Raw genomic sequence first — 24,881 nt, 5'->3', positions numbered from 1 at the left:
ACACTAGCAGAAAAAACTTATATCGAATGAACAAAGTACAAGTATTACATGTAATTATCACTATAAAAATTGCTTTCTAATCTATGGCACACACAGTTATGAGGCCATCCTTAGTAGGGGACTCGTGAACCGACTGTACAAATGTGTACAAGGAATATTTGTTTCAAGTTCAAGTTAAATGTTGAACGGACGCACTTTTAGAAAACTTATACGCCTTAATAAAACCAGCACCCTTATTATAAGTTTCCGTCGTCAAACTAAATACAGAGCGTTTCCAGTTTATGGTTCATATAATTTAGCAGGTCTTAGTATCAACGTAGGTTCATCCACGCACTGTACGACACCTAGACATGCTCCATTTTAGTTCGCCCACGAAAACTAGTATTAATGACACAGACGTTGTTCTTTGAAAGTTGTTCAGTTCGTTGTTTTATTTATAAATAATGTAATTTTCCGTCAACAGCTGGAGTTCTTCTCGTCGGGCGAGGAGCCGGTGCAGGTGTTGGACGGTGCGGACGGAGTGCTGTTCGTGCGCAGAGCTGACGGCCGGGCCACCGGGGACGCCTTTGTGCTGTTCAGCAAGGAGGCCGACGCTCCCAAGGCCCTCGCCAGGCACCGGAAACTCATAGGAGCCAGATATATCGAGCTCTTCAGGAGCACAACCGCTGAGGTCCAGCAGGTCAGCTCGCTGGTTCATATTCTTTATTAAAAACCCTCGATCATCAACAAGTTATGCTTCGGAATTCAACAAACGTCATGACCTGTTTGGAATTGTAAGTCATTAATAGTGTAATCAGTGGAGAGATATGTCCTCGAGTACAGATCGTATCAATGATTGAGCTAGTGTCAAAATTAGTTATCAGCGCTATCACGGATATTGAAACGAAGTCAATATTCAAGATAATTATGTATTATATGATATAATGGTATTAATCCTACCGATGTACTCGGAGGTAAAATTAATGATTGTTGCTCGTTCACGCTAACATTACTGAACGGTTCTGAATGAAACTTCACAGTGACGTAGCTCAGACACCGAAACAAGACATAGGATATGATTGATACAAAAAAAAAATTCTATACTTCCCTAAATAATGTTTCATGAAAGTTGTATTTTGTATGAAGTCACGTGTCAGAGATTGTAGATGGCGCCAGTCCATACGGACGACTTCTACGTACGTAATATTGTATTATATGTGAAATAAAAATCTATCCACTATTATTTTGTATGTACAGCCTGCTCTTGAGGAACACCGGTAAGAATCGGATGCATTTAATTTATATCCTGTTACTAGTCTCGATGCATTACTATTGACATATATAAAATGTCTATTGGCTACTACCTCTCATAAATTTTAAAATATTTTTGGTCCTAATCAGATAAACGACAGGAAGCCATCGATATATATGGTGGTGTATGTTCCAGGTGTTAAATCGCTCGCTCGAGAGTCGCGGCCAGACGCCTGGTGCCCAGGAGCTGGTCCCCGTGACGCTCGTCCCACAACACGTTATCACTTCCGGTACAGCCAAAGACTGTGTGCGACTCCGCGGGCTGCCTTATGAGGCGCAGGTGAGACCCTTCATCATGGACCACAGCTGATACTTAACTTCATCATTTGACCTCGGAACTTGTTCCTTGTAATGACTGTAGCTTTAGAGCAGGTTTGGAAAAATTATTTGAAAGAGAAAGATAAATATAAATATATTAGTCAATGAAAAGTTTAATTCTCTCATCTACACTCCACCAGTTATATTAAAAATTATGTTACATTAATGTTTGTGTATCTAATATTCCAGGTGGAGCATATCTTGACCTTCCTGGACGAGTTCGCGAAGAACATTGTGATGCAGGGAGTTCACATGGTTTACAACGCGCAGGTACGACACGGAGAGAAGGGATACAAGCACAGGCTGTGACAGGGAGGGTTCAACTGATCAATGTAATGTATGTGTAACATCCAGGGTCACCCGAGTGGAGAGGCCTTCATCCAGATGGACAGTGAAGCCAGCGCCTTCCTCTGCGCCCAGCAGAAACACCACCGGTACATGACCTTCGGCAAGAAACAGAGATACATCGAGGTACAGAATATAAACGGCGGTGTCCTAACACTGAACACAGTTTAGAAATAAGCAAGCATCACTTTGAGTGTGCTTGGATGATAAGACTTTGTGAAGATGAATAGGATAGAGCAACCTTGATCAGAGTAACTACAGTGCAGTAATCACATGATTTATGTCATTGCAGGTGTTCCAGTGCTCCGGGGACGACATGAACCTGGTGCTCACGGGCGGCGTGGGTCCTTCGCCCCCCAAGGTGTTGTCCCCCGGTACGTGTCTGCCCCCCGCGCCCCGGCTGCTCGCGCACCACATCGCTCAACAGAGCCTGCTGGCCCGACAGCACGAGAACCTCCTGCTGTCCATGCGGCCGCCCGTCCTGCCGCTCGTGCCCCTCCGCCCGCCCCCACCCGCTCAGACCTACCCCATACTCCCCCAGTCCATCCTCCCCGCCAAACGCAGCTACGACCGCGCCTTCGCCCCCGACCCGTCCCCCGCCAAGCGCCAGTACATCCAGCCGTCTCTCCCGCTGCCGATGCTCTCGTACTCCACGTCCCCGTCTATATTCTCGTACGCCAACACCGGGCCGATGTTTTCGTACAGCGCCCTGCCCGCCCTGCCGAGCGTCCCGGGCTACGGCACGGCGCTGTCCGCGGCTCTCCCGCCCACCATCACCAGCCCCTTCCCCGGCTCTCTGTCCATGTTCCCCACCTACCCCTACTACCCCGGGGTGTAGCGCGGTACCTGGTACCTGATCGGGAACTTATAAGTAACATGACAGACAGACAGACAACAGACAGACAGACAGACAGGGTCGCTCGACAGAAAAGAAACAGGGTATTGATATGACAATAAGCTCAGTACTAGCGTTAGTGAAGTCCGTGACGTCACCTTCATAATAAACACGGCCACGTAACGCCGGCCGCCGTTCAGATGCAGGCGAGCCGCGTGTCAGGCCCCGCCCGCGGGTCACGATCATTCTATCTAGCGGACGTTCGTATGTATATGATTGTTCTGGAAGGGCTCGCGTGTCCCCAGCACGAGCTGCAGCCGTAGGTTAAGTTAGCGCTTAGATGAAGTTTTTGTTGAATTTGTCCGGACTTTTATTGTTGAACGTTAATATTCTAATGTCGATGACAGCTAGAGTAAGTTCGCGTAAGTTGATTGTTAAGTCGAGTAAGTGTTTGTTTTGATATCGTTGTGATTAATGCGTAGACATTCCATTTGTTACGAAAGTCTGATGAAAATGTAGTACTTAGAACGGATTTTATAAGTATAAGAAGTTAACAAGGGACCTCCCGGCGCTCCTCTCCCCACCCCCTACCCCCCTCACCCCTCCCTATAACATAGTCTCACCACATTATATACCTCACACCACATAGGAGTATCTTAATTATAGAATATTCTGGGCATATCTCATGGTGTTGCCATCACCGAGGTACTGGGCTTCACTGGCAATGGCTAATTATATGTTGTTATTTTATATAAATTATTACTAGTTATCTAACAATGAATTATATCGTCTAGTTTATTAGATTGTTAAGCCAGTCCACACTCCGTGCGGCGTCTGCCTGGTCGCAGTGTGCACCGGCTTTGTATTGTAATATCCGGGCGGGTCGTGTTATGGAAAATGCATGTTTGTATGAGCGGTGAGTGCACCATATATATGTTCAGTACGTCCCCCGTAGCATGCCAGGTCGCCGGTAACCGCACGGTCCATGCGGGGTCATCCGTTTCCCAGAGCACGGCGCGCCCGGCGGAACTGGAACTTATATAATCTGTACTTTAAATGTTGGAATACGAGTTGTTCATGTGTCGGCATCCGGCTTCCGTAACGGTCATGTGGTTACAAAGTTTATTCTATTAAGACGGCGACGGACTCTTCGGCCATCGACTCGGCGGGCGGGTGGCTCGAGCCGCGCCCCGATGTGGGCGAAGGGTCCGTCGCCATGGCGACGATGACGTCACGCCGCTCGCTTTATATTTAGTCTTCCGATAGTCCTAGTTCCGCCCCTCAGTCACGGACGCGCTTCCTCTCTCTGCTTCGTCTCTGTTTCTGGTGTATCGATGTGGCTCCATCTTGCGGTCGCTGTATCTCTTCCATTGACCCGTGTAGTGACTGGGGGACGTGGTGTGAGGTTTTTCTCTCTGTTAGTCCTTTGTCTCCATGGCGTCACTGGACGAGGGTGTCATAACCGTTTGTAATCTTCCGTAAGAGCATCTCTCTCCGGTGTCCAGGGCCCGTTCGCGTCTCTATCTATAACACGTAGCTGTAAGTTGCGGACTCTAATGTTTTTGTTAGATCCTCTAGTTAACATTATACTATAGTTGGCTATATTTTTTTTATCTATATATCTATATATAAATAAATCGATAATTTTTCGTGTTAGATCTTCATTATTTAGTTTTCTCGGCGTTGTCGGTGGTTGTGCCGTCTGCGGGAGACGTGGAGGAACGTGTCCGTCCTAACATCTACATGCATACCAACTAACTGTCACTATACAGAGAGGGCTAACGCACATGTACCTAGTCGAGCACCGAATATTGTCATCGTGTGAGTCCGAGACGTCTCCCGACTCAAATGGCACAATCACTCCAATTCCTCAACCTAACAGCTTAGTCAATAATCCTACCATTGACGGTACCAAATAAATCATGTGGGTCAGACGAGCGAGGCCGGCGGAAACATAAACGCTTGTGACGTTTGTCGACCGAAGATGAAAAAAAAATTGTGCCTTTGCATGGAAAAGGTTTTAAAACGAGTCGATGTAAGGCTTCAGTGTGTGTAGTGCGGGGCTTTGGACATCATGGGTTATGGTGAAGCGTGACATCATAACACGCGGTGAGTACATCCGGGGACACTATACTATACTATAGAGGACAGAGCGACTTCAACTTACACCTTACATTCACACTCCGCAGCTCGATACAGTGGCTTAGTAAACAAATAAAGTAAATAAATAAATACATGCATAAATATATAACGACTTAGATACATATACGAATGAGACGAACACTGAGAATGCAAGTAGTTGAAGTCGCGCGGAGGTGTAGACGAGCGCTCGTTAGCCGCGCCCCGCTGACTAGCTTGGTGGTTGGAGCGAGACACGGCTGTAACAGTATTGGTGTAACGCACTGCTTGGGTGACGTGGTATGCGTGACGGACACGGTGAGTCCCACTTTGATTATAAACCTAGGCTGAATCACCTTCATGTGAATTAATATCCGTCCGGAGCGGCTTGTGACTAACAGGCGTGATATATTGCGTAAGACCCGCCGGGCCTCGTCTCACCCGTCCGTGTGTTCAGGTCCAGTCGCGTACTACTACCCCGCCCTGGGGCCGACGCTGCCCCCGCCGCTCCTGTACTGGGGATACCCCACGCCCCCCGTCTCCCCCGCACACTACTACCACCCGCCACAGCATCCACAGACCATGGTAACTATGATGTATATAAAAAATATTCTTAAAACAGTCGACCCGTAATAAGTTTAACCATTACTAAAGAGAAACTACGTGAATTTAATTCAGGGAATTGTGAAGATCGTACGAGATGAACCAAAGTTGAGAGGGAGATATGAGATAGAGACAGAAAGAGATAGAAATATGTTTCATATATTACAGTAGCGTCGAGAGACCGAGACGAAAACATAGTTTAGTTTCCTCCTTCTCCATTGCATTGTTTTTGTTCCCGTACAACACTATATAAAATCTCCGTGTCGTTTCAGATACCGGAAGTGGTGTCAGTGGGTGGAGGGTCGCCGCTGCCGCTCCCGGCGCCCGCCGCGTGTCCCGAGTGGCCCATCTTCATGGTCAACTGACGACGAACGTGATATAAGAAACAAAAATCGCTCAAAATTAGTGATTAGAATAAAATAAAAGATTGTATCGCCCGCAGACCAAAGCATGTACATACAATAACAGAAGCGCTCACAAACAACGACTAGACACTCGCCCGCTCGCTCTTTATGAACATGGTATTTCTATGACTTGCCGCCGCCTCACCGGCGCCGCCCCCGGCCGCCGCGGACGGCTCGGCCGGCGACCGCTTCATATGCAATAAATTATTATTATTATTTTTATACAACAAGCGTGTTCGTGTTGACGTCTCACGGTCCGCTGACTAGGATTGTGTTGATATTAATATATATATATATTGTTAATGAAAGATGTTTTACAAATACTTAATATATTTTTCTATTTAGTTAAATTATATTAGAAAAAATATATACTATTATACATCTTATGATATATTAACTGTAGATGTAGTTTAGAGTTATACTACGAGTTACACTCTGTACGAATTGTTACAAGATTTCGGTTTTTATATTACGTTGTTGAATGAAGAGCTTCCACAAAGATGTCTCGCGACAGAGACGGAGTAACGATGGACATGTGTGTAGAATAATTGTAAGAGAAACGCTCAAATAGATAAGGAAATTATTGTAGTTGAATAGATTAGAGATATGACGGATACATACGCCATAACCCTGAAAGTAGATTAATAAAAGCAGAAACTATAACTGATAGTTACATAGAGCTGGAACACAGTGAAAAAAAAATCTTCAATATTTAATGTCATTATCATAATACTGATAGCGAGTGACGCCCCACAGCGGCTACAGGACACGCGGAGTTAGTAAGTTACGTTAAGTAAAAAATACAACAAAATCAAAATGTCTTCCATTAGTTAAGTTCGTGTCTTGTGATAAGTTAGTGTAGCCTCGAGGTGAATAAGATTATCACGACTTCAACAAATCAAAGACAAAAACGATACATGTAGTTATTTAAAAATATCATTAACTGTAAGCGACACGAGGGACCCCACGGAGAAGGTAAGGTCCGTTGTAATCTATGTACATCATGATCCCTATCAAAATACTTTCCCGCGCGTGGAGGACATGATCCTGGTGAGCTTCTTTCCATGACTTTAATATCATGACGATGAGAAATTAATGTTCTTAATTTAAAAACCCGTTGGTTCCGTGACCCAAGCCCCCGTTAGATATATTTTTTATAATCTGGAATCGAATCTGGTTTGTAATTTATGAATGTTATTGAGATATTATTTAATTCTAAATATTATTGTTATTCGTGTAGGACGAGATCACAAAATACGATTACATATATTTTTTTAAAGTGATTTTGTTTTTAGATAAATTTAAATTTGTTACCTGCGATGTAATGTCTATAGTTTTTTTAATCTTACTCGAGATATGTTATTACCTGTGGTCTGCCGCGCCGCTCGAGCCGCGGCCAGCGCTTAGTTTATCTTTAGTGTAGTCGAAATATGATGTGCAATGTTTAGGAAATAGATATTTCGATGTTTAATGCCAAAACTGTTTGGTTTATCATACAAAGTAGTGAATTGTTGGAATAAATATATTAATTCAATTATATTTTCTTTTTTTTTAATACTCACCGTGTGTAACGCAATTAAGAGGGATTGCAAAGAGTACGACTGAAAAGTACGATTAGTGTGAATTGTGCCTTTAATGTAAAGGTTCTTGTAAATATTTCCGGACTATGGGATGTAGTCTCTTTGGCAAAAATTTTTCCATAAAATAAAAGCGGAACAATCTACGTACACAATAAGTTGTACTAAATTAATGTTAAAAATTACTTATAAAGAGCGATATATTTCTGCTACCGAGTCTGATTTTTAATACTAATATTTCGATATTAACAAATGTTATACAACTGTTTTACGAGATTTGCATTTTACTGTTGTACAGAATAAAAACGTGAAAAGATTTTATTTTTGTGACTAATAAATTAATTTCGCAAATTGAAAAGAGAGCGGCTTGACTTAATGTCTGCCCGAAATAGATATCCTTTGAAACTCAACTTCTTGTTCTTCTTCTTTTAAAAATCTGTGCGAAAATTTACACTTCTGTTCATACAAACGAGCGCAGTCAGAACACCTTCAGAGCTAGCTTGACCTTCCTCAAGGAGTTCCAGAGAAGCACAGGCGAGTATATTTGACAATATATTTGGTTTACCAAAATGATAACTTTATTGTTTAAAATCATAATTTAGGAAGTGCCAGGGAGGGACTGTTTGAAAGACTTCAAACGAATTTATCAAACATTACGAAATGTATAAATTTATTTAAGTTAAAAATAAAACCAACTCAATCGAATAATTTTATTTTTTTATTCTTTAAGTCACCACACTTATGACACAATAAGGATGGGATTATTCATTTACATTAACAACTAACGACTCCGATGTACTGAAAACGATATCCGAGCAGGCGCCCGCTCACAGGGACGCGGCGCACGACACGACGCACCGAACAGAGCGCCAGATATACGTCTGACCTCACTACAAACAACGTGTGCATATTGTATCCCCGGCGTCGGCCGTGTAACATCGAGACTGGCAGGAATTGTTCGAAAATTAAAGCGAAATTCGGTTTTTTAAATACACTTACATATAAAAAAAGCGATAAAAAAAATCATATAAAACCCACAAACCATCACAACCTACTAGTGTCTGATCACAGTTTACTTCCTCCTTCCTTTTTACAACTAGCTCCAGTCGGGAGTTCCCCTCGCAGACCTCGCACTCACTTACACTATACTATACTATACAATACAGCGAAACATAATTTAACATTACATTAAGACAGCACACAGAGTCTACACGCGCAGCACGAGAAGGAACGAGACAGATATACGAGACGTCGGGCGGCCGAGCGTCCGGCGGCCGACGGGTCTGCAGTGGAATGATAACTTACAAGGCAGCTCACATCACACGACTCAAACACAAATATGTACTCTGGCGACGAAAAATAACTTTAAATTAGACGCGTAACATTAGGAGGCATTGTTGTACTTTAATATCAATATGGCGAATAAAAAACACATCACAAAACCTTGGTACGGAACCCGTTTTTTTTTTTTATTATACAATACGTATCGTAAATATGTATGAAATAATAACTCAAATAAAAAACATCTCGTGAGTGGAAAAAATAAAATAAAACATATAATAAATAGTAATATTTTTGACTAAAAAAAACGTCAAATTATGTGAAATAATTTTTATTGATTTTAAAGGAGATTTTTTCTTATTTGTGTTATTATTTGGTTATACTTGTAGCGATCTTAGCACTAGAGGGTGGAGTTAGAGAACATAAGCAAGCACCGGTAAGAGGTAGACAGCATTACACAGAGACATGTCGGGGGCGACAGGCAGAGAGTCGTAGTCACACGTCGATCACATACTAACATTAAATCATAGTTTACCAGCGATCGAGCCTGTCACAGTATATTATTGTTTTGATGCGCCGCGCAACATCATCACCTCACGCGACTCACAGATAATATTCTACGCGTTTGATTTTTGAAGTGGAACTTCTTAAGTGACTTCCAGCAAGGTTCAACGCTTAACGCCCGGGGAGGGGTGGGGGGATAAAAAGAGACGGAGCGAGAGGGAATGCGGGCGATCAATCGTGACTTGTACGTGATGTTAATAAAGTTCGTCTTATTAAAACTATCAATTTCTACTCCTTGCTGCTTCGCTTCTTCCGCGGAGGGACTCCACGCACTATTATTTTTTTAATGGGTTCCCGTCACACACGTCACTCTTCCGTTTTGTGTCGCTCGCAGCATCAGTGAATTAATGTTTAACAACACACAAGCAGTATTAAATTTTTTTGCGTACTTTTAAAATACTTCTGGGATCATACACTTTCCTCCGTCTTCTATCCTATGTATGTACAGCCAACACTAGCTCCGAACCGACGACCATCCCTCGCTGAGTTTTATGTACAGTTCATATCTAACTTATAATTGTGTATTCAAGGTCACGCGGCCCGCCGGCGTCGCGTCTCAGTCACTGCTAAGTACACGTGGACGACATTAAGCAGAATCTCATAATGAAATAATTCAGTCCCAGTTAGTTTATAGATCACCTTAAACTATCATCTCTCGTGTGTATAATTGATTGTATTTTATATCTAAGTATATCTAGGTGGTGCGATCTCGTATGTGTAGGTTTATTTTTTATTACAATAGTTCCTATGCGTACGTTATATTTACATCTCTTCTAACCTTAACTCCACAACGGCCTAAACTATGTCTATGGCAACATCGTCTCTAGTCAACATTAACCTGTAATCTTGTACGTATCAACCCGCAGCTTCTGGAGCAGCGGCACCGGCACCTGGAAGACACGAGTATGACGATATGAATTTTATCAGAGAACAGATTATAATACGAAATAGTTTTTTAAGTTACACACAATAACCTTCACGCAGCACGTCACACGGACGAGGAATCATTGAGGTCGTTTTACTTGTAGATGTGTGTGTAAACATACTTGAGGATGTATTGAGATCTAAGACTCGCGAGTATTCAGTTCAATGAAGCTAATATATCTTTGGATTCCTACGCATTATTCTATTATTTTTGAAACTACATAATCCCGACGTTTCGGTTACTTTGCAGCGACCGTGATCACGGGCAGACGAGATGATCAAGCAACCGAAACGTCGGGAGTGTGTAGTTTTAAAAATACTTATAAAAGCGTAGTAAATCCGGAAAATATTAGTTTCATTAACAACTTGTGTGTCACATACAGGGTGTGTTGTGTCGGGTAGTGTACCTCCCCGGTTCAGTGGAACTCCTTGATGCAGAGGGCGCAGGACCAGGAACCCTCGGGCGGCGCGTCCAGCGGCGGCGCCAGGCAGTACATGTGGTAGCCGCGGTCGCAGTCGTCACAGAACAACAGCTGGTCCTGGAATATATAACACTCACTATAGAATTTCCATTCAAAATTCCAATTATTATGGCTGTATGTTGCAGAGTCTGAGGTCGTTTTGACCGAGCCTGAGTCTAGACTGCAGCTCGGTCTCAGTCTAGACTCTAGTGACACTATGTATACTAACATCATTGTCGCTGGTCCCGCACACGGAGCAGCACTTGCACTCGATGCACTGCCAGCGATACTTGCGCACCGACACGATCATGTTGACGGTGAACTGCAGACACGTAGGGTGACCTGATGAGAAGGCGGCTCCCGTCACATATCATATAAGATGTATGTAATATTTTCACTAGTTATAGGGCACATTATCTTACCTTAGCCGGACGTGGCAGCTTCATTAATATATTCATGTAATGTTATCAGAAGGTGAGTAATGTGCCGAACAATAGTGAAAATAAATATAGAACAATATGAGGGACACGAACAGACTGATTGCGGTCACAACAACGGAACGAGTATCACAGAATGATTGTAAGGAAGTGCATTTCACTATTCTTCAGCACAGCGAGCGGCAATGAAAGAAACAACGTGTGTGGAGTACAGTTTAATGCATAAACACTTTCAGGGTACAAAAAAATATGAAACAACAAGCGACTCAGGCTTCCCGCGGACCGGGCGGCAACGATCTAACAGCGAACGCGCCGTCTGACCTCAGCCTTAGCTATATGCACTTCCGTACTAGCATTTCTGATACTTCGACCACGAACTGCGGGACGACATAAACCTATTGATACACAATGAGTTGTAACGCTAACGATATAACTACGGGCGCTCCGCTAGAGGGAGCTGTATATTATGCTATAATAATTAAAACGTAACCGCGCGGTAACAGACATATAATAAAAATATCTAACCGAATAAAAACATTAAACAAGACAGTACAGACGATATGAACAACTAGAAAATCCTATACAAAATAGGAACTGAAACGTGTGTCCAACGATGGGTCTACCGCTGGGCTGAGAGCCGTCAGTGCTACATCTAGGAAACAAATAATATCCTCAAACAGACAACTTGCACAGAGACCGATCACTATATTTCTCCAATTTGGTTAATCGATTCTTAAAAACTAATATATATATATATATGTATATATTAAAATCTAAACGAGAGGAATGCTACCAACATTGCTTATAAGTAACGATAAAACAATTCTTTGGGATATGAACGTTCGAAGGCACTTCCAAGCTCTATGTTATGCGGCGTGTCTCCGCTCGCGGGCACGCGGCCCACGCGGCCGGGGAGAGCTCCCGGGTGACTAGACCTCACACCACACTTTGTATTCAATGCTGACATTCCCAATAACAGTGATAATATTCTAATATATTATATCCCACATCCGAGCGACACGGGCTTTGGTTCACTAAACCTCCCCAATACGGGGAGCGTTAAGCACATATAAATTTGGCTTCATGGCAACCGGACATCACACGCGCACTAACTACAATTACACATTCCCCGATTATATTATATAGAAACTTTATATATATAACATTCAACATCCGCCGGCCCCGCCGGGACAGGCGGCCGGCCCCCGCCGCTGCTCTATACATTGCTATAGTCTCAACGTCTACTCTTAATATAAACCGATAAATTTCTATTATATTTTTTAACAATCATATTATTTTTTGGCTAGAACGCGGCACGTCGGACATTCCTTCCCGACGTGCTCCGTACACTAAGACAACGAAACAAACATTAGTATTTATATTATATAACAGTATATATATGGAATGTATGCGTTAGTCTAGACTTTGGTAGGTCGCTGTGTTGTGATGCGTGGCCGGCGGTCGCGGGTTCAGACCCGGTTCCCGTTCAGCCTGAGGTCCGCGTCGCACGGGCTCCGCGCGCCGGGCGGGCGGTGCTCGTACTGGCAGTGCTCCAGCAGACGCGTCCGCGAGGCGAAGGCGTCGAAGTCGTTCTCGGAGTAGGTCCTGGCGCCGAGCGCGTGCGTTAGCTGGCGTCGGGCGCGGGCCCCTCGCGGCGGCCGGCCCCGCCTCTTACCTGAGCGGCCGCAGTCGGAGCAGCTGACCAGCCTCTCGGGAGTGCCCGTCTTCTTGTTCTCGCGGTCGTCGCCCAGACAGAAGTCGCAGTACGGGGATGGCGACACCTGGAAGCATACACGAGGCAGCTGTACTCTCACGCTGATCTGCTGTGTGACCGCACCACGCGACAGTCGCAGAGGTGGGTGTAGTGTGTATGGAGGTATAAGCTCTTCAGGAACAACTATTACCGTATTTGGTTATAAATTTAATATATAAACATATTTTATTCCGATTAGTACTAGTATTGAATTCTACTGAATCGTATGAGTTCAAGGCGCACAGCTCTGCCAGGCCGACTCCTCGAGGTGTGGCGACTGAGACGCCCGCTGTTGTTTATAATTTAACATTGATCTTTCTTATTTGGACTGCTACAGATATAAGCAGTAAAATATCTGATAGCATGCTATATTTCTCAACTATCTAAATGATAAAGTATTTACTATTTAAATAATTTCCTTGTCCCAGTCTGTTATACCTTAGTGTCGGGTTCCTTGAGATCCTTGAGGTCGGCACTGCTGGTGGCGGGTGCGGGGGCGGAGGCCGGGGTCGGGGCCGGCGAGGACGCGGGGGGCACCAGCGGGGCGAGGGCGGAGTCCGAGGACGACGTGTCGGCCGACGCGGGCCGCGGCGGCGGACTCGGCCGACGGGGGGCCGCCATGGAGGCTGCAAACGAAAACATCTTTTAAGAAACAACACAAACATAACTATACATGAGGCCAACGAAACAAGATAAATTGTGTAAACTGAGCTGACAGGTCGAGTTTAGTGTCCAATTTGTATGTCTCCGTTGTTCAAAGGTATTGTGATATATGATTGGATTAATTAAATTGATTTGTGAATTTGTTATTTTTTCTACATTCACATAACATAGAGACTGACAATACTTTCAACAAAGAAATGTTTGTCTGTCATTCCGTAGGGGACGCGAGGGGAGATTGCGTTAACAAATCTAATAAGTGCAGCCAGCGGTTACTGTGTGGAGGTTAATCATTTTAACTACATACAATCCAGGAGGCGATATCCTAACGAACACTAGACACTCAACTGAAACTATATTTCCGTGTTGGGCTCCGTGTATTCTCGCATACACTCAGTATATGAACCCCACATATATATCGCTCTTTGTTTCCAAACACGAAAATATAATTTCATCTAAGCCTACATCAGCACAACATATAGAGTAAAAGGGAAGCGCGTCAAGGAGAGTCCGCGGGCAGAGACTAGTGCGCGCCGAGCGGTCACTCGGCTAGTGGTCCTCACGCCTCGCCTAGTTACCTGCGGGCGTCGCGGCCGAGGCATGCGCCGCCTCTTATATATATCTACTTCGACTATCGACTTTGTGGCCCGGTCCGTGTAAGGCTGTGCGGCACACTAGCGCGCCGCCCGTCGCCGCTCGTGTGCCGCAGACCCACTCACCGCTCCCCGTGGGGTTATTAAGGAATGTGACATAACTGTCTTGATAGTCGGCGGCGGCGGCGGGCGAGGTGGCGGGCCTACTGTCCCTGGAGTCGTTGTCGCTGCCCGCCGCGTCCTTGTGCGTGTGCGTGAAGTGGTACGTCAGGCCCGGCCGCGTCTTGTACTTCGCCCCGCACACTATTCGTAAACACCGCATTAATCACATGAACTTTTCACACAACATCAACACAAGTAACAAGAACTGCACTCACCGCCGCGGGGCCTCCTCGCTAGCTCGTGCTAGCCGACTGATAGAGCGACTTAAGCTACGGGAGGGGAGCGACCGCCTTCAGAACGGAGCATAGAGGAGGCGCCACGACGGGGAGACCGGCTGTTATCCATCATCAATCAATACATGCGAGTCATGCGAACTGACGGCCCGTCGGGACTGGTCTATGATCGGTTCTAGAGGACGTCGTTTGATTGATGACTTCAAAACAATGGATCCGCCCTCCGCCACACACGGGCCGCGCGAGGCGACCGTGAGGCGTACACACATACAGCACACGCGCTCGGACGCGCGTCGGACATAGCCGCGGGTCAGACAGACACCGTGTTAAAGCTATCAATCGTAAAACAAATAACATTTCACTGGCATTCTATGTTTTTATTTTCTTCTTCAACATAAATATTCTTGTATAAATTCATAACAATCTTTGGGTGCTAATAACATTACGGGTCTTATATAAGAACATCCCGCGGCCCGCTTCACGCCGGGCGCGTCCTGACGGCTGGAGCTCCGGCCGGGGCCGCCACCCGGCCTGTCCGCACACATGTATTCACAACTCTCCTAATGGAAGACAGAACGTTATTATACATTTGTAATCGAGCTCTGAGAGCGTCCACAGCAGTGAAGCGGCCGGAGACACTTTAAACGACACGGCCCGGTGTGCGCCCGCCGAGCCCCAGCCGTCAATACAAATCAATTCCTAGTTTAGCACGAAATCAAATAAATACACTATCACAGACACACGAGTCGGACGTCCTCCTAGATGGACTGATATTTAAAAAAAAATAATCACAATCGCCACAGATTATAAAACTGACCATCTAGAACGACGTGTTACAAACGGCATTGAACGACATTGATATAACACTGTATGAACAACGAGCCCGCTCCGGGACGAGCGCGCGTCGAGCTGCGACTGACCACTGCTCATATTATCTACAACCTAGCCGGGACACGAGTCAGTCGTAGCTCGAGCGCGGGTTACAGTGCGGCGTTCGGTATACAGACACTAATAAGGAAGCGGATCATCGTCACAAGTCATACAGTCCTCGCGTCCAATGCCGGCAAGGCGCGCGGAGTCCTAAGCTACGCCCACGCCATCTCCTAACATCTGGCAGTGCTATATATAAATTGGTGTTACATTTTAGTCCCTAATAATATAATGTTTTTGAACTTCTTTAATTGACAGCATTCTGACTCCCGCTCCGCTCCCCGGCGCGCGGGCCACGCACAGACAGCGCGGTTACCATACAACACACATCCTACGCGCGGCCGTCCCCGTCGCACACCCTCAGTGTAATATTAACAATATTTTCAACAATAACTGCAGACGGGACCAGGCCGTTAGCTTTTTTTTATATAAAAAACAGTTCAAAAACAATGTTTTTAAAGTAGAAATCGTCTGTTACATTTGAGATTCTCTTAAAAACTAATATATTTTACATTTTATGATTAAAGGACGCCACAGTGACGACATCTACAGCGGACTTACGTAACATGATACCTTCTTTTAGTACTGTGTCGGTTAGAACGACTATCACCAATATATCGTATGTGACCTTCAAAACGGGAAACTCTCGAGCTGGGAGTCTGTCGCGTGTCTGATGATTTAACGTACCCCAAAGTCTTTCCAGAGGTCCTATCACAGACTATGTGTATGGAGAACAGCTGATGTATATATATCAATATTTATCCAGGTATAGTAAATCGGAAACCGGTTTTCGATAACACGATATAAGAACTTTTTGACCTTAAAAGTTTGTGACCTTGCACTTTCAGATCACTATCTATCTAGATTCAGGGCAAATAAAAAAAAACATTATATAGCCAAGTTGACATGTGACAATTTTTTTTTCATCTAAAATCAAAGCTGGTTTCACCAAACTAAAAGAGATTGCTGAAAATTGTGTTACAACTATACAATACTATGGACTATACTATATATATCATTGAAGGCAGCATTGCTTGTGATATTGGCAATATTTCTTGGCAACACAGTATTAAAGAGGGATCATGTTACTAATTCCCGTCAGACACACCGCGGGGCACGGCACGCCCCCCACCTTAACAATGAACCCATCAAATGACATTATTTCCTTAAAATTTATTACTTAAATTGGTCCAGTGCAACACATCAGATACTCGTAGACAAGAGCTTATCGACTTTCCACAATTCACATACTCGTTACAATACATTAATTTATTTATACAACATTGCTATTAAGACAGACATTTTGGCATACATTTTCGGGTATATTTTTTTTATTAATAAAAGCAAGGTTTTCGTTTCATTCGGACCAAAATAAATAGCTTCATACCGGTGTCGCGTGACTAATTTTCACTAACAACCCTAAAACTTCTAATCGCCTAACTTTTTGTATAGAATTTCCATCTAGACGCGATATTATTTACTTTTAACCATAACTAATGTTAATATTAATATATATTCTAGTATATAAGTGCAGGTCCTTATACATAAGATAAAAGATTAGTTTCGTTCAACATACAGGGTGGGTCTGAGCTCCGAGTTGGTTTCTGTCCACATATTTACTTAAAATTTATAAGTATTTGGCTGTTTTGAGCTTTGGTCGTGATAAAATCATCAAATATAATGTAATATTAACAAAAAAATTTTTTTTGAAATCTATTAAAACTTTTGACAATTCAATTGGACACAAACAATATGTATAAACCAATCAGCGCTGAATATATCTCATACATTGGTATAGTGATAACAAAAACTACTATAACTAGAACCTGGTGTCGGTTCCAGACATTAGTCATAAAGTATCAATACATTTTTGACAATAAGTTGACATGGTCTATAACAATTCAGGATAACGGATATAATTTGCCAGTTTGTATTATTTACCGTCTATCTTATATGAATAAATAAAATTAATATTACACCGACAGTATACAACACTAGTGTCGTCTTCTGGACTTACGTTCACATCCGTAGGGCTTCTCGCTATCACCGGGGACTTCGTACGGCAAGAGGGCGGGTACTCCAGCACGTTTGCGACCGCGACCCTGGAATTTTTAAATATAACACCCTGTATACAATTGCATTCAAAATTTTGTCACCTTGTATGAATGTTTGATGATGACAACACTATATCCTGCTTCATTCGGAATAAAATATTAGTCTTAAACAGACTGGCAACACTGGGAAGACAGAGGAATAAGAGTAATAAATCAATAAGGGACTGTGTTATATTTAATGTACTGGAATTTTCATTATTTCGTCTTTAGAGAGAAACACGAGGTTTTTGTTTAAATCTCAATACCTATATAAAACATTGCATATATTATCAAAATTTAGTTCATTAAGATTACCTACATTGCTCATCATTACCATAATGCTTGCAGATCATACAGATTGATTAAAAATTTGAGAGAGAGCTTGAGTTGGTAGGGATTGTGATGAAAGTAGGTTTTCTACCTTCAGGACCTCCGTCTTGGAACAACTAGGATTTTTATGGCTACTTTGAGATGCTCCTTGTATGATTATGATCCAGCTCATTTAATTATTGAGTAAGTCCATACAAATTTGCCATCTACAGTTAGGCGCCGACACATAATGCGATATAACTAAGCCATTTAGTGATATCAATGTCTGTTTGTCATTGATCAGCCACTCACCGCTCGCCCCCGTTTGACTGGTGTGTCATCAGGCTGGGACTTCCTGACCCGCCCGCCACGGGAGCCCGGGCCAGATGGCGCGGCTCCTCGTCTCTTGCGGCGATTGGCGTATGTGTCGTCATAGTAATCCTCATCTGATTCAGGGTCTGGCTCCTCTCCAGTCTCCATTTCTTCCATCGCTAACTCGTCATAGAACCATTCCTAGATGCATTTCACAAAGTTATATAAAGTTTATATTTAATAGCACCTACTTATGACAATACATTCCATAAAAAAAATAAAGTTTTAAAAATAACACAAAAATTATTTATATATTTAATAGCATTAAGTTGCAATGAGTGTAGCAAGTATGTATTTACTTACTTTTAACTTAGTAACAAGGATTCATATATACCATAAAAATCTATGGCAATATTTTATTAAATGAGGAAAAATTACTCATATAACACGAGTTTAAGTTCAAGGAAATAAAATACAAACTGCTATTACTCCAAATGCATACCTTGGGGTCATCTTTAGCCGCACTCTGTGACCCATCTCTACTGTCCTCGCCGACCAAACCATCGGGTATACCTGAACTGTTTTCACCTTCCCCGATATTATCAGCTGCATCTGCTGCACTCCAGCCCCACCTCGTTGATGACATAGTAAGGTATTGACGACGGGCTTTTCTCCATCTAAAAAGAAATTTCAACATTATATATATATGCAACAAAAATGACACAAGTATATGTACTTGCTTGAGTATATATATATTAATATTAAGAGTATTCACATCTGTAAGCAACTATATATTTAACTAATTATTATTATGTGGGTTTTGCTATTGAAAATATTTTGTAAAGTACTACTGATAAAAGATGGCAGAATCTGGTTCCGACTTGCGGACTTACCTCTGTGATGGATATGTGTATAGCTGGCCCTCTCTGGCACCTGGCATTCTTTGTTTCCTTGTCATAAATAAATTTGAATGGCTCTGGGCAACACCTGTGTAAATAATAGTATTCATTATGATGGGTGGCACCATGATGTACAATTAGACAGCAATACTTTGCAAATTTAGGCAGTTTAAACACAAAAACATGATACGCATTGAAAGTAATGTTAGTCTTATTTACATCACGTAGGACATTTTATTTTGAAGACATCAAAACAAACCTGTCTGTGTGTCTATGAACGGCATCCGCATTCTCCGTTCGGCGCATAGTCGCGAATTGAATGTAGATGAGTTTTCAATAATTTCCTTGTAGCTGGGGTCATTGAGAAAACTGTAAGGCGTCGACATCACAATTAATAATTAAAGCTAATTATTCAAATGTAAACAATTATACAAAGTATCCATGACAATGATAAAGATAAAATACTTAATGACTATTATGATTCAAAATGTTAGCAAACCTTTCAATTTTCGCTAAATTAGATGAATTTACAACTTGAATCTCTGCGGCCGCCATTTTATTGTAAAGACGCCGATCGATGACATATCTGACAATTCAATATACGTATCTAATAAGTTAGTGTTGCTGCAATTGTAGTATGTTTCTTTAAATGTTTCTGCTTCCCTTACCTAAAGTATTATAAACCATTAAATTCATTACCTTTCAAATCAGTTATTAACACCAATAGATAAAATATACAATATTTATTTTTATATTTGTCATATCTTAGTATTATGAGAAACTACTAAAAGTACTAAAACGTATAGGGAGTAACATAGCAACACTGAACTTACGTCAAGCTTGTGACTGGTCATCGCTGGACGAATCGTGGATCTGGCGCATTTTCAGTAATTGGTGATTGGAGATCTCCAAATATTACACTGATTATTGGTTACCCACTGTGTTTTTAATAACTTAGATCGCGGCTTATGTTTTTACTTAGTGAAGTATAACATATATTAAAAAGTTTTAATTTAATTTCACGTTACTGAAGTTTCACACAAAACAAGATGTCCGTGTGTTTCTTTGTGCCAGCGTAAGTTTCTTCGCACATGATGCTTGTCAAATTTTTTTACAAATTTTTAGCTATAAAAATATTTTGCAAATTAAATCTCACTTAATATATTTATACCGTCATGCTTATAACAAATTAATTTTATTATTTTCTTGTCACAACAACAAGTGCCTCGAGTATTTTGGCATTTCCTTCAAACTAGCATTTAATTTTTTTTCTCTATCTTACTTATTGGTCTAGACTTATATTCATATTTTGCAAGCAACAACATAATAAAAAAAATCTATTTATTATTCTCAATTTTTATGTGACTTTAAATAAAAGGCTTAATTAAACTATAGTTTAATATCACAGTGTAAAAAACTATTAAAGTGTATTGCTATTACATAAAAACTATTTTTATGCGACGCATGTAAATATTACTCAAATATAAATGAATCATAGGAAAGTCATTACTTACGATTTGCTGTTAAATATTGGAGTGTATAATATTATAAGAAGCTCGGGTTGTTTATTTTTAAAATGGCTATATTTTAATTCCCTTGAAACAGTCCTATAGCACTTTCCTCTTACAAGTAGTACAAATTTTGAAGACTGAGAAACTCGCCGCTTCAATATAAAAAATAGTTATCATATCTACGAGATAAATAACCAATCAGTACGTGCACCACAAGTTTGCATGTCACACGAAATACGGAACGTTTAAAGTTTTCATTCATAAATCTTCGCAAGGTAAACGCTTCGTATGTAGTCTGCGATGAAAATTCGTGATTAGAGTATAGATTTGTATCAGTGGTGTGTATGTTTAGTGACGTGTAAGGTGGTGTTTTTTTTAAATAGCGACCAAGCCGGTACATCGGCTGGTTCAGAGGAGACGGAGGTGGATGGGGCAGAGGACGTACCTCCTGAGAACATCCAGAGTACTCTCCAGGTGTTCTGGAACAAGGTCAATGAGGATATGAAGAAGATTAACTCGGTTTGTAATGAAACACTATCACGTTTTAGGTGTTATATCCTTTGTTAATGTATCCAAAGATTATTGTTAACTGTAGAGTCTAGACGACAGTTCCCGCTAAAACCTACTCTCACGACGAGTTTAAATTTCGTTATAAAACAGACTTTTGAGACGTAGTTAATTTGACGCAAACTAATAGTAAGACTGCTGCTGAGGTTTAAATTTAATTTTACTATTCTCGATAGTTTTATTTGTTCGGGTGTGTGTTTAATAGTTGTATATTCATTATGGTATGACATTTTCCCTTCATTTGCGTTAATTTCGTTTAGATATAAATACTTCGATACATAATATTAAATACGAAGACGATTATGATAAAAGTAAAGTATATGAAACTAATTTTATAGTAGTAATTTATAAAATTTCAGGAGGATTTCAAAACTCAAGTCCTGCCGCTCGCTCGCATAAAGAAGATCATGAAGCTGGATGAAGAGGTGAAGATGATATCGGCCGAGGCCCCGGTTTTGTTCGCGAAAGCTGCCGAGATATTCATACACGAACTGACGTTACGAGCGTGGTCTCATACTGAAGACAATAAGAGGAGGACGCTACAGGTACGCTGACGGCTGGGGGTTTGAGGGATTTGAGATTAGGCTAGGGTTTTGAGGGATTCGAAACAAGGGTTGAGGTTTTGAAAGATCTGAAATTAGGACAGAAATTTCGGTAATTGTATTCAAGTCTCCCATATGTCAGACCATTATATGATGACGTAAATTAAAAAAAGACGAACGCGACGGAAGGCGCGAGTTTCAGTCCTCTCCGTATTTATAAAATTTTCATTATATATGATCTATTTGAATGCTTATATTTTTTTTTATATTAACATCGTTTAAATGTGACAAACGTACCTTAATGTTTAATATTAATTCTTAATAATTACGTAGTCTTTATTGATGTAACCATATAACAGTCAGAGCTATATATTTCAGCGTAATGACATAGCCATGGCTATATCTAAGTCTGATCAGTTCGACTTCCTCATAGACATCGTCCCCAGACACGAGGTGAAGCCGGCTCCAGCCAGGAGAGACGAGCCGAGGCATGAGACGGTAAGGGCGTTGGGGCCAAACTACTATCAAAAACACGGATAGGGATTACCAATGGGTTTAAACCCTTATTTTGACAGTGGATAGGGATTGTCAACGGGGTTAAGCCAGTATTCGCATTGTAGGTGGGATGCGTTAATGGCATTAAGCCTCCGTAAAGTAATTTTTGATATGTAAGTGGTTTAACAACTTCAAACATTATCTCTGTCGGCGGACGTGATGGCAGCGACTTCTCCATACTCATACTGATTCTTTCATAGAGATACTCCTAGGATGAAAGTAGCTATGGAACACCATAAGGCGTGGGTTTGAAGGTTAGGTCCAACAATAGGTAACACTAATCAATATGTACAGATTTAAAAATCAATTGGAAAAAATGTTTTATTATATACTTATTACAGGTTCAACAGAAGTCTTTTCCTCAGTAACAAGATGTTAATTACAGACATAGAATATAAAAATTAAAAAATCCATTTCGTTGCAGGTACAACAGCCGCATCAGACTCCGATAACACAACCACAATTTGTCATTCAGCCGACGGCGCAGATAGTACAAGTAAATTGATAATTATTGCTAATCTCTCATCCGCGACTCCAACTGCGTAAGAAAATCGCTTCTCTTCTGGATGGGGGCCTAAAGAGTGGCCTAAAAAGATACTAGTTGTACATGAGCTACTTCCTAAGTCCCGTCAAAATCGATCCAGCCATTTTTTAAGATTAGCCGTAACTAACAGAGAGACAGAAAATATGTAAAAAAAATATTTTGTTGTATGCACCCTACATATGTTCATATGCATGTAGTAAAAGCGGTTATCTCACTACACAAACAGACACTCCGATTACAATCACATGTATAGTCTGTACATATAAATAAAATTGGTGCCTACTTTTTGTAAATATAGCAAAATAATATTATTAATTTTTGACTGTTTGTCTGAATCTTCTGGATCTCTGCTTGACTGAACCGGTTTAGAGGAGTTTTATTGGCTAGTAGGCCGTTTAATTATTAGTAACCCTTCTTAAAGGCTTAGGATACTTTTATTTAAGGTTATTTTTTTTTATATAATATATAAATATTTATCAACTTTCTCGGTAGGTTCAGATAGTAAAAATCTATTTTACACCTAGAAATTTACATATAAAAGTTGTTATTTCATAGCAATCATTCTATTATTCCACTGTATTCTAGCCATTTACTATACTAGCAATCATATTTTTGCAGCAGCAACAGCAATCCAGCAGCACATCATCACAGCCCGTGCTGCTGCAGCAGGTGATGACTGGCTCCGGGGAAGTGCAGCCATTACCGGTATGAGTATTGGATCATATGTCCAGAGCATACAATGTTACAGTCTAGTATATATAGCTACATAGCAAGAGAGAAAACTATTTGTTCTGGGAGCGCTTTTGAAAATGTGGCTGGTTTTAAAGCTGGTTTGTCGTTGTACAACCAGAATAATTCTGGTGGTATTCCACTTAGGATCATGATTTTAGTTTTGTAACCACCAATTAGGAACCCAGTGCTCCAACAGATATTAAGGCAAAAGCAAAGTATTCTTTTAAAAATGAGGATCGCAATTTCTTTACTCCCTTTCAATCAATTTTTAATTTTTTCTAAATCTTATTTATATTCTTTCAATATTTTCAAAGCGAGAATTCCTTTTCCCCTATAAAAACTTTTCCACAGTATCGTGAGTTCCTATTGGTTTATTTATATTAATAATTTCCAGATCCAGCTGACCCAGGCCCAGCTGAACATGATTCGGCTCCAGGTGCAGAACAACCCCAACCAGCCGATCATCATACAGGCGCAACCCCAACCGCAGCAGTCGCCGCAAATCATACAGGTATACAGTTACTTATATGAATCGACCGACTTCGAAAAGGAGGTTCTGTGTTTGACATCACATATATATATATATATATATATATATATATATTTTAACTATTTCCTTAGCTAAATAATATTTTTTATCGCAGTTCTATTAATATCGTTTTGAAAAGTTAATTTATCTTTATCATGAACTATCTTTAGACAAATACTAAAACGCTTGGTTAGAAATGTGATTAAAATCAGCCGATAGTACAAAATAAAGGTGTTTTTTCGGATTTAAGTATTTCTTGTAAATGGCCAGCGAATACCTAACCTTAATGAAAATTTATATTTCCAACCAATTCTTTGAAAACAAAATACTCTATATGGTTAATTCACCAACAGGAGATAGGAAAGTAACAAAACGCATTTTAATTGTCTGTCCGTCTGATAATAAGATTTCGGTATGAAAAATACTTTGACACGCCGAATATTTCCTCTTAACCAATAACTTACCCATGTGTCCGCCAGGTGTCGTCTCAAGCTCCACATCAGCCGCACCAAATATTCCTCACCCAGGTCGCGTCCGGTCAAGACGAGTCCTAGCCGGGACAGCGAGCTTGTACATAGCCCTGGTTTTAATGAAGCGATGACGTCACACGCCTCTACTACACGACTGATGGTTTTATAGTGTATTTTTTAATAACCCGTTAAGTTTAACATTTACAAATCGGTTGATGGTATTATGTATTGTAAAATAAAATTAAATGTTTTAAAAATTTGTTATTTATACATAAGGGGATCGCTCGATTATATTTTTATTGAACGGCAAGATTTAGTTTATTTCTATGT

The 24,881-nt window shown here is 41.3% G+C and overlaps 3 protein-coding genes across 5 annotated transcripts in view; 2 read left to right on the top strand and 1 right to left on the bottom strand.

The window, feature by feature from the left end:
* Window positions 1–7,450, top strand: part of LOC116775028 (RNA-binding protein fusilli) — a 51,891-nt gene extending 44,441 nt beyond the window's left edge. The window contains exons 10-16 of one of the 2 annotated variants that reach the window (XM_061524722.1): window positions 464–679; window positions 1,427–1,570; window positions 1,798–1,878; window positions 1,963–2,079; window positions 2,246–2,327; window positions 5,364–5,491; window positions 5,782–7,450. In XM_061524722.1, coding sequence (XP_061380706.1) covers window positions 464–679; window positions 1,427–1,570; window positions 1,798–1,878; window positions 1,963–2,079; window positions 2,246–2,327; window positions 5,364–5,491; window positions 5,782–5,874 — 861 coding nt within the window. In that variant the 3' untranslated portion in view covers window positions 5,875–7,450. Of the gene's footprint in view, window positions 1–463; window positions 680–1,426; window positions 1,571–1,797; window positions 1,879–1,962; window positions 2,080–2,245; window positions 4,445–5,363; window positions 5,492–5,781 lie in introns of those variants that run through there. The other variant, XM_032667812.2, reaches the window with a different exon arrangement.
* Window positions 7,451–8,186: 736 nt separating this feature from the next.
* LOC116775336 (zinc finger protein ubi-d4) lies at window positions 8,187–19,705 on the bottom strand. 2 transcript variants are annotated; one of them, XM_032668224.2, is made up of 12 exons: window positions 19,601–19,705; window positions 19,361–19,470; window positions 19,096–19,189; window positions 18,705–18,879; window positions 18,203–18,403; window positions 17,506–17,590; window positions 14,326–14,466; window positions 13,349–13,536; window positions 12,833–12,938; window positions 10,950–11,062; window positions 10,667–10,798; window positions 8,187–10,225 (listed from the first exon to the last, which is right to left on the bottom strand). In XM_032668224.2, exons 1-11 carry the CDS (start codon window positions 19,654–19,656, stop codon window positions 10,676–10,678), a joined length of 1,392 nt encoding a protein of 463 aa, XP_032524115.1. In that variant the 5' UTR covers window positions 19,657–19,705; the 3' UTR covers window positions 8,187–10,225; window positions 10,667–10,675. The 2 variants fall into 2 exon arrangements, with proteins under 2 accessions (XP_032524115.1, XP_032524116.1); XM_032668225.2 differs by lacking the exon at window positions 14,326–14,466.
* Window positions 19,706–19,928: 223 nt separating this feature from the next.
* On the top strand, window positions 19,929–24,861 carry LOC116775337 (nuclear transcription factor Y subunit gamma). The gene is made up of 8 exons (XM_032668227.2): window positions 19,929–20,176; window positions 20,996–21,131; window positions 21,539–21,724; window positions 22,100–22,219; window positions 22,701–22,772; window positions 23,439–23,525; window positions 23,947–24,063; window positions 24,561–24,861. The coding sequence occupies exons 1-8, from the start codon at window positions 20,151–20,153 to the stop codon at window positions 24,633–24,635; spliced, it is 819 nt and encodes a 272-aa protein (XP_032524118.1). The 5' UTR covers window positions 19,929–20,150; the 3' UTR covers window positions 24,636–24,861.
* Window positions 24,862–24,881: the final 20 nt, after the last annotated feature.

This window comes from Danaus plexippus, chromosome 25 (assembly GCF_018135715.1).
Source record: "Danaus plexippus chromosome 25, MEX_DaPlex, whole genome shotgun sequence".
Classification (NCBI taxonomy): Eukaryota; Metazoa; Arthropoda; class Insecta; order Lepidoptera; family Nymphalidae; genus Danaus; species Danaus plexippus.
Note: the sequence above shows the minus strand (reverse complement) of the source record. Positions and strands in the feature narration are given on the sequence as shown.

What these genes read in the sequence shown, in the direction of transcription:
- LOC116775336 (XM_032668224.2), bottom strand. Translation starts at nt 19,656, where the DNA reads ATGGCGGCCGCAGAGATTCAAGTTGTAAATTCATCTAATTTAGCGAAA. An exon ending in AATTTAGCGAAAATTGAAAG is followed by an intron (nt 19,471 to 19,600) that starts GTTTGCTAACAT and finishes GACGCCTTACAG; the next exon opens with TTTTCTCAATGACCCCAGCT. An exon ending in GAAGCCCTACGGATGTGAAC is followed by an intron (nt 14,467 to 17,505) that starts GTAAGTCCAGAA and finishes GTTTACGAATAG; the next exon opens with TGTGCGGGGCGAAGTACAAG.
- LOC116775337 (XM_032668227.2), top strand. Translation starts at nt 20,151, where the DNA reads ATGTCCGTGTGTTTCTTTGTGCCAGC. An exon ending in ATAAGAGGAGGACGCTACAG is followed by an intron (nt 21,725 to 22,099) that starts GTACGCTGACGG and finishes TATATATTTCAG; the next exon opens with CGTAATGACATAGCCATGGC. An exon ending in CGACGGCGCAGATAGTACAA is followed by an intron (nt 22,773 to 23,438) that starts GTAAATTGATAA and finishes ATATTTTTGCAG; the next exon opens with CAGCAACAGCAATCCAGCAG.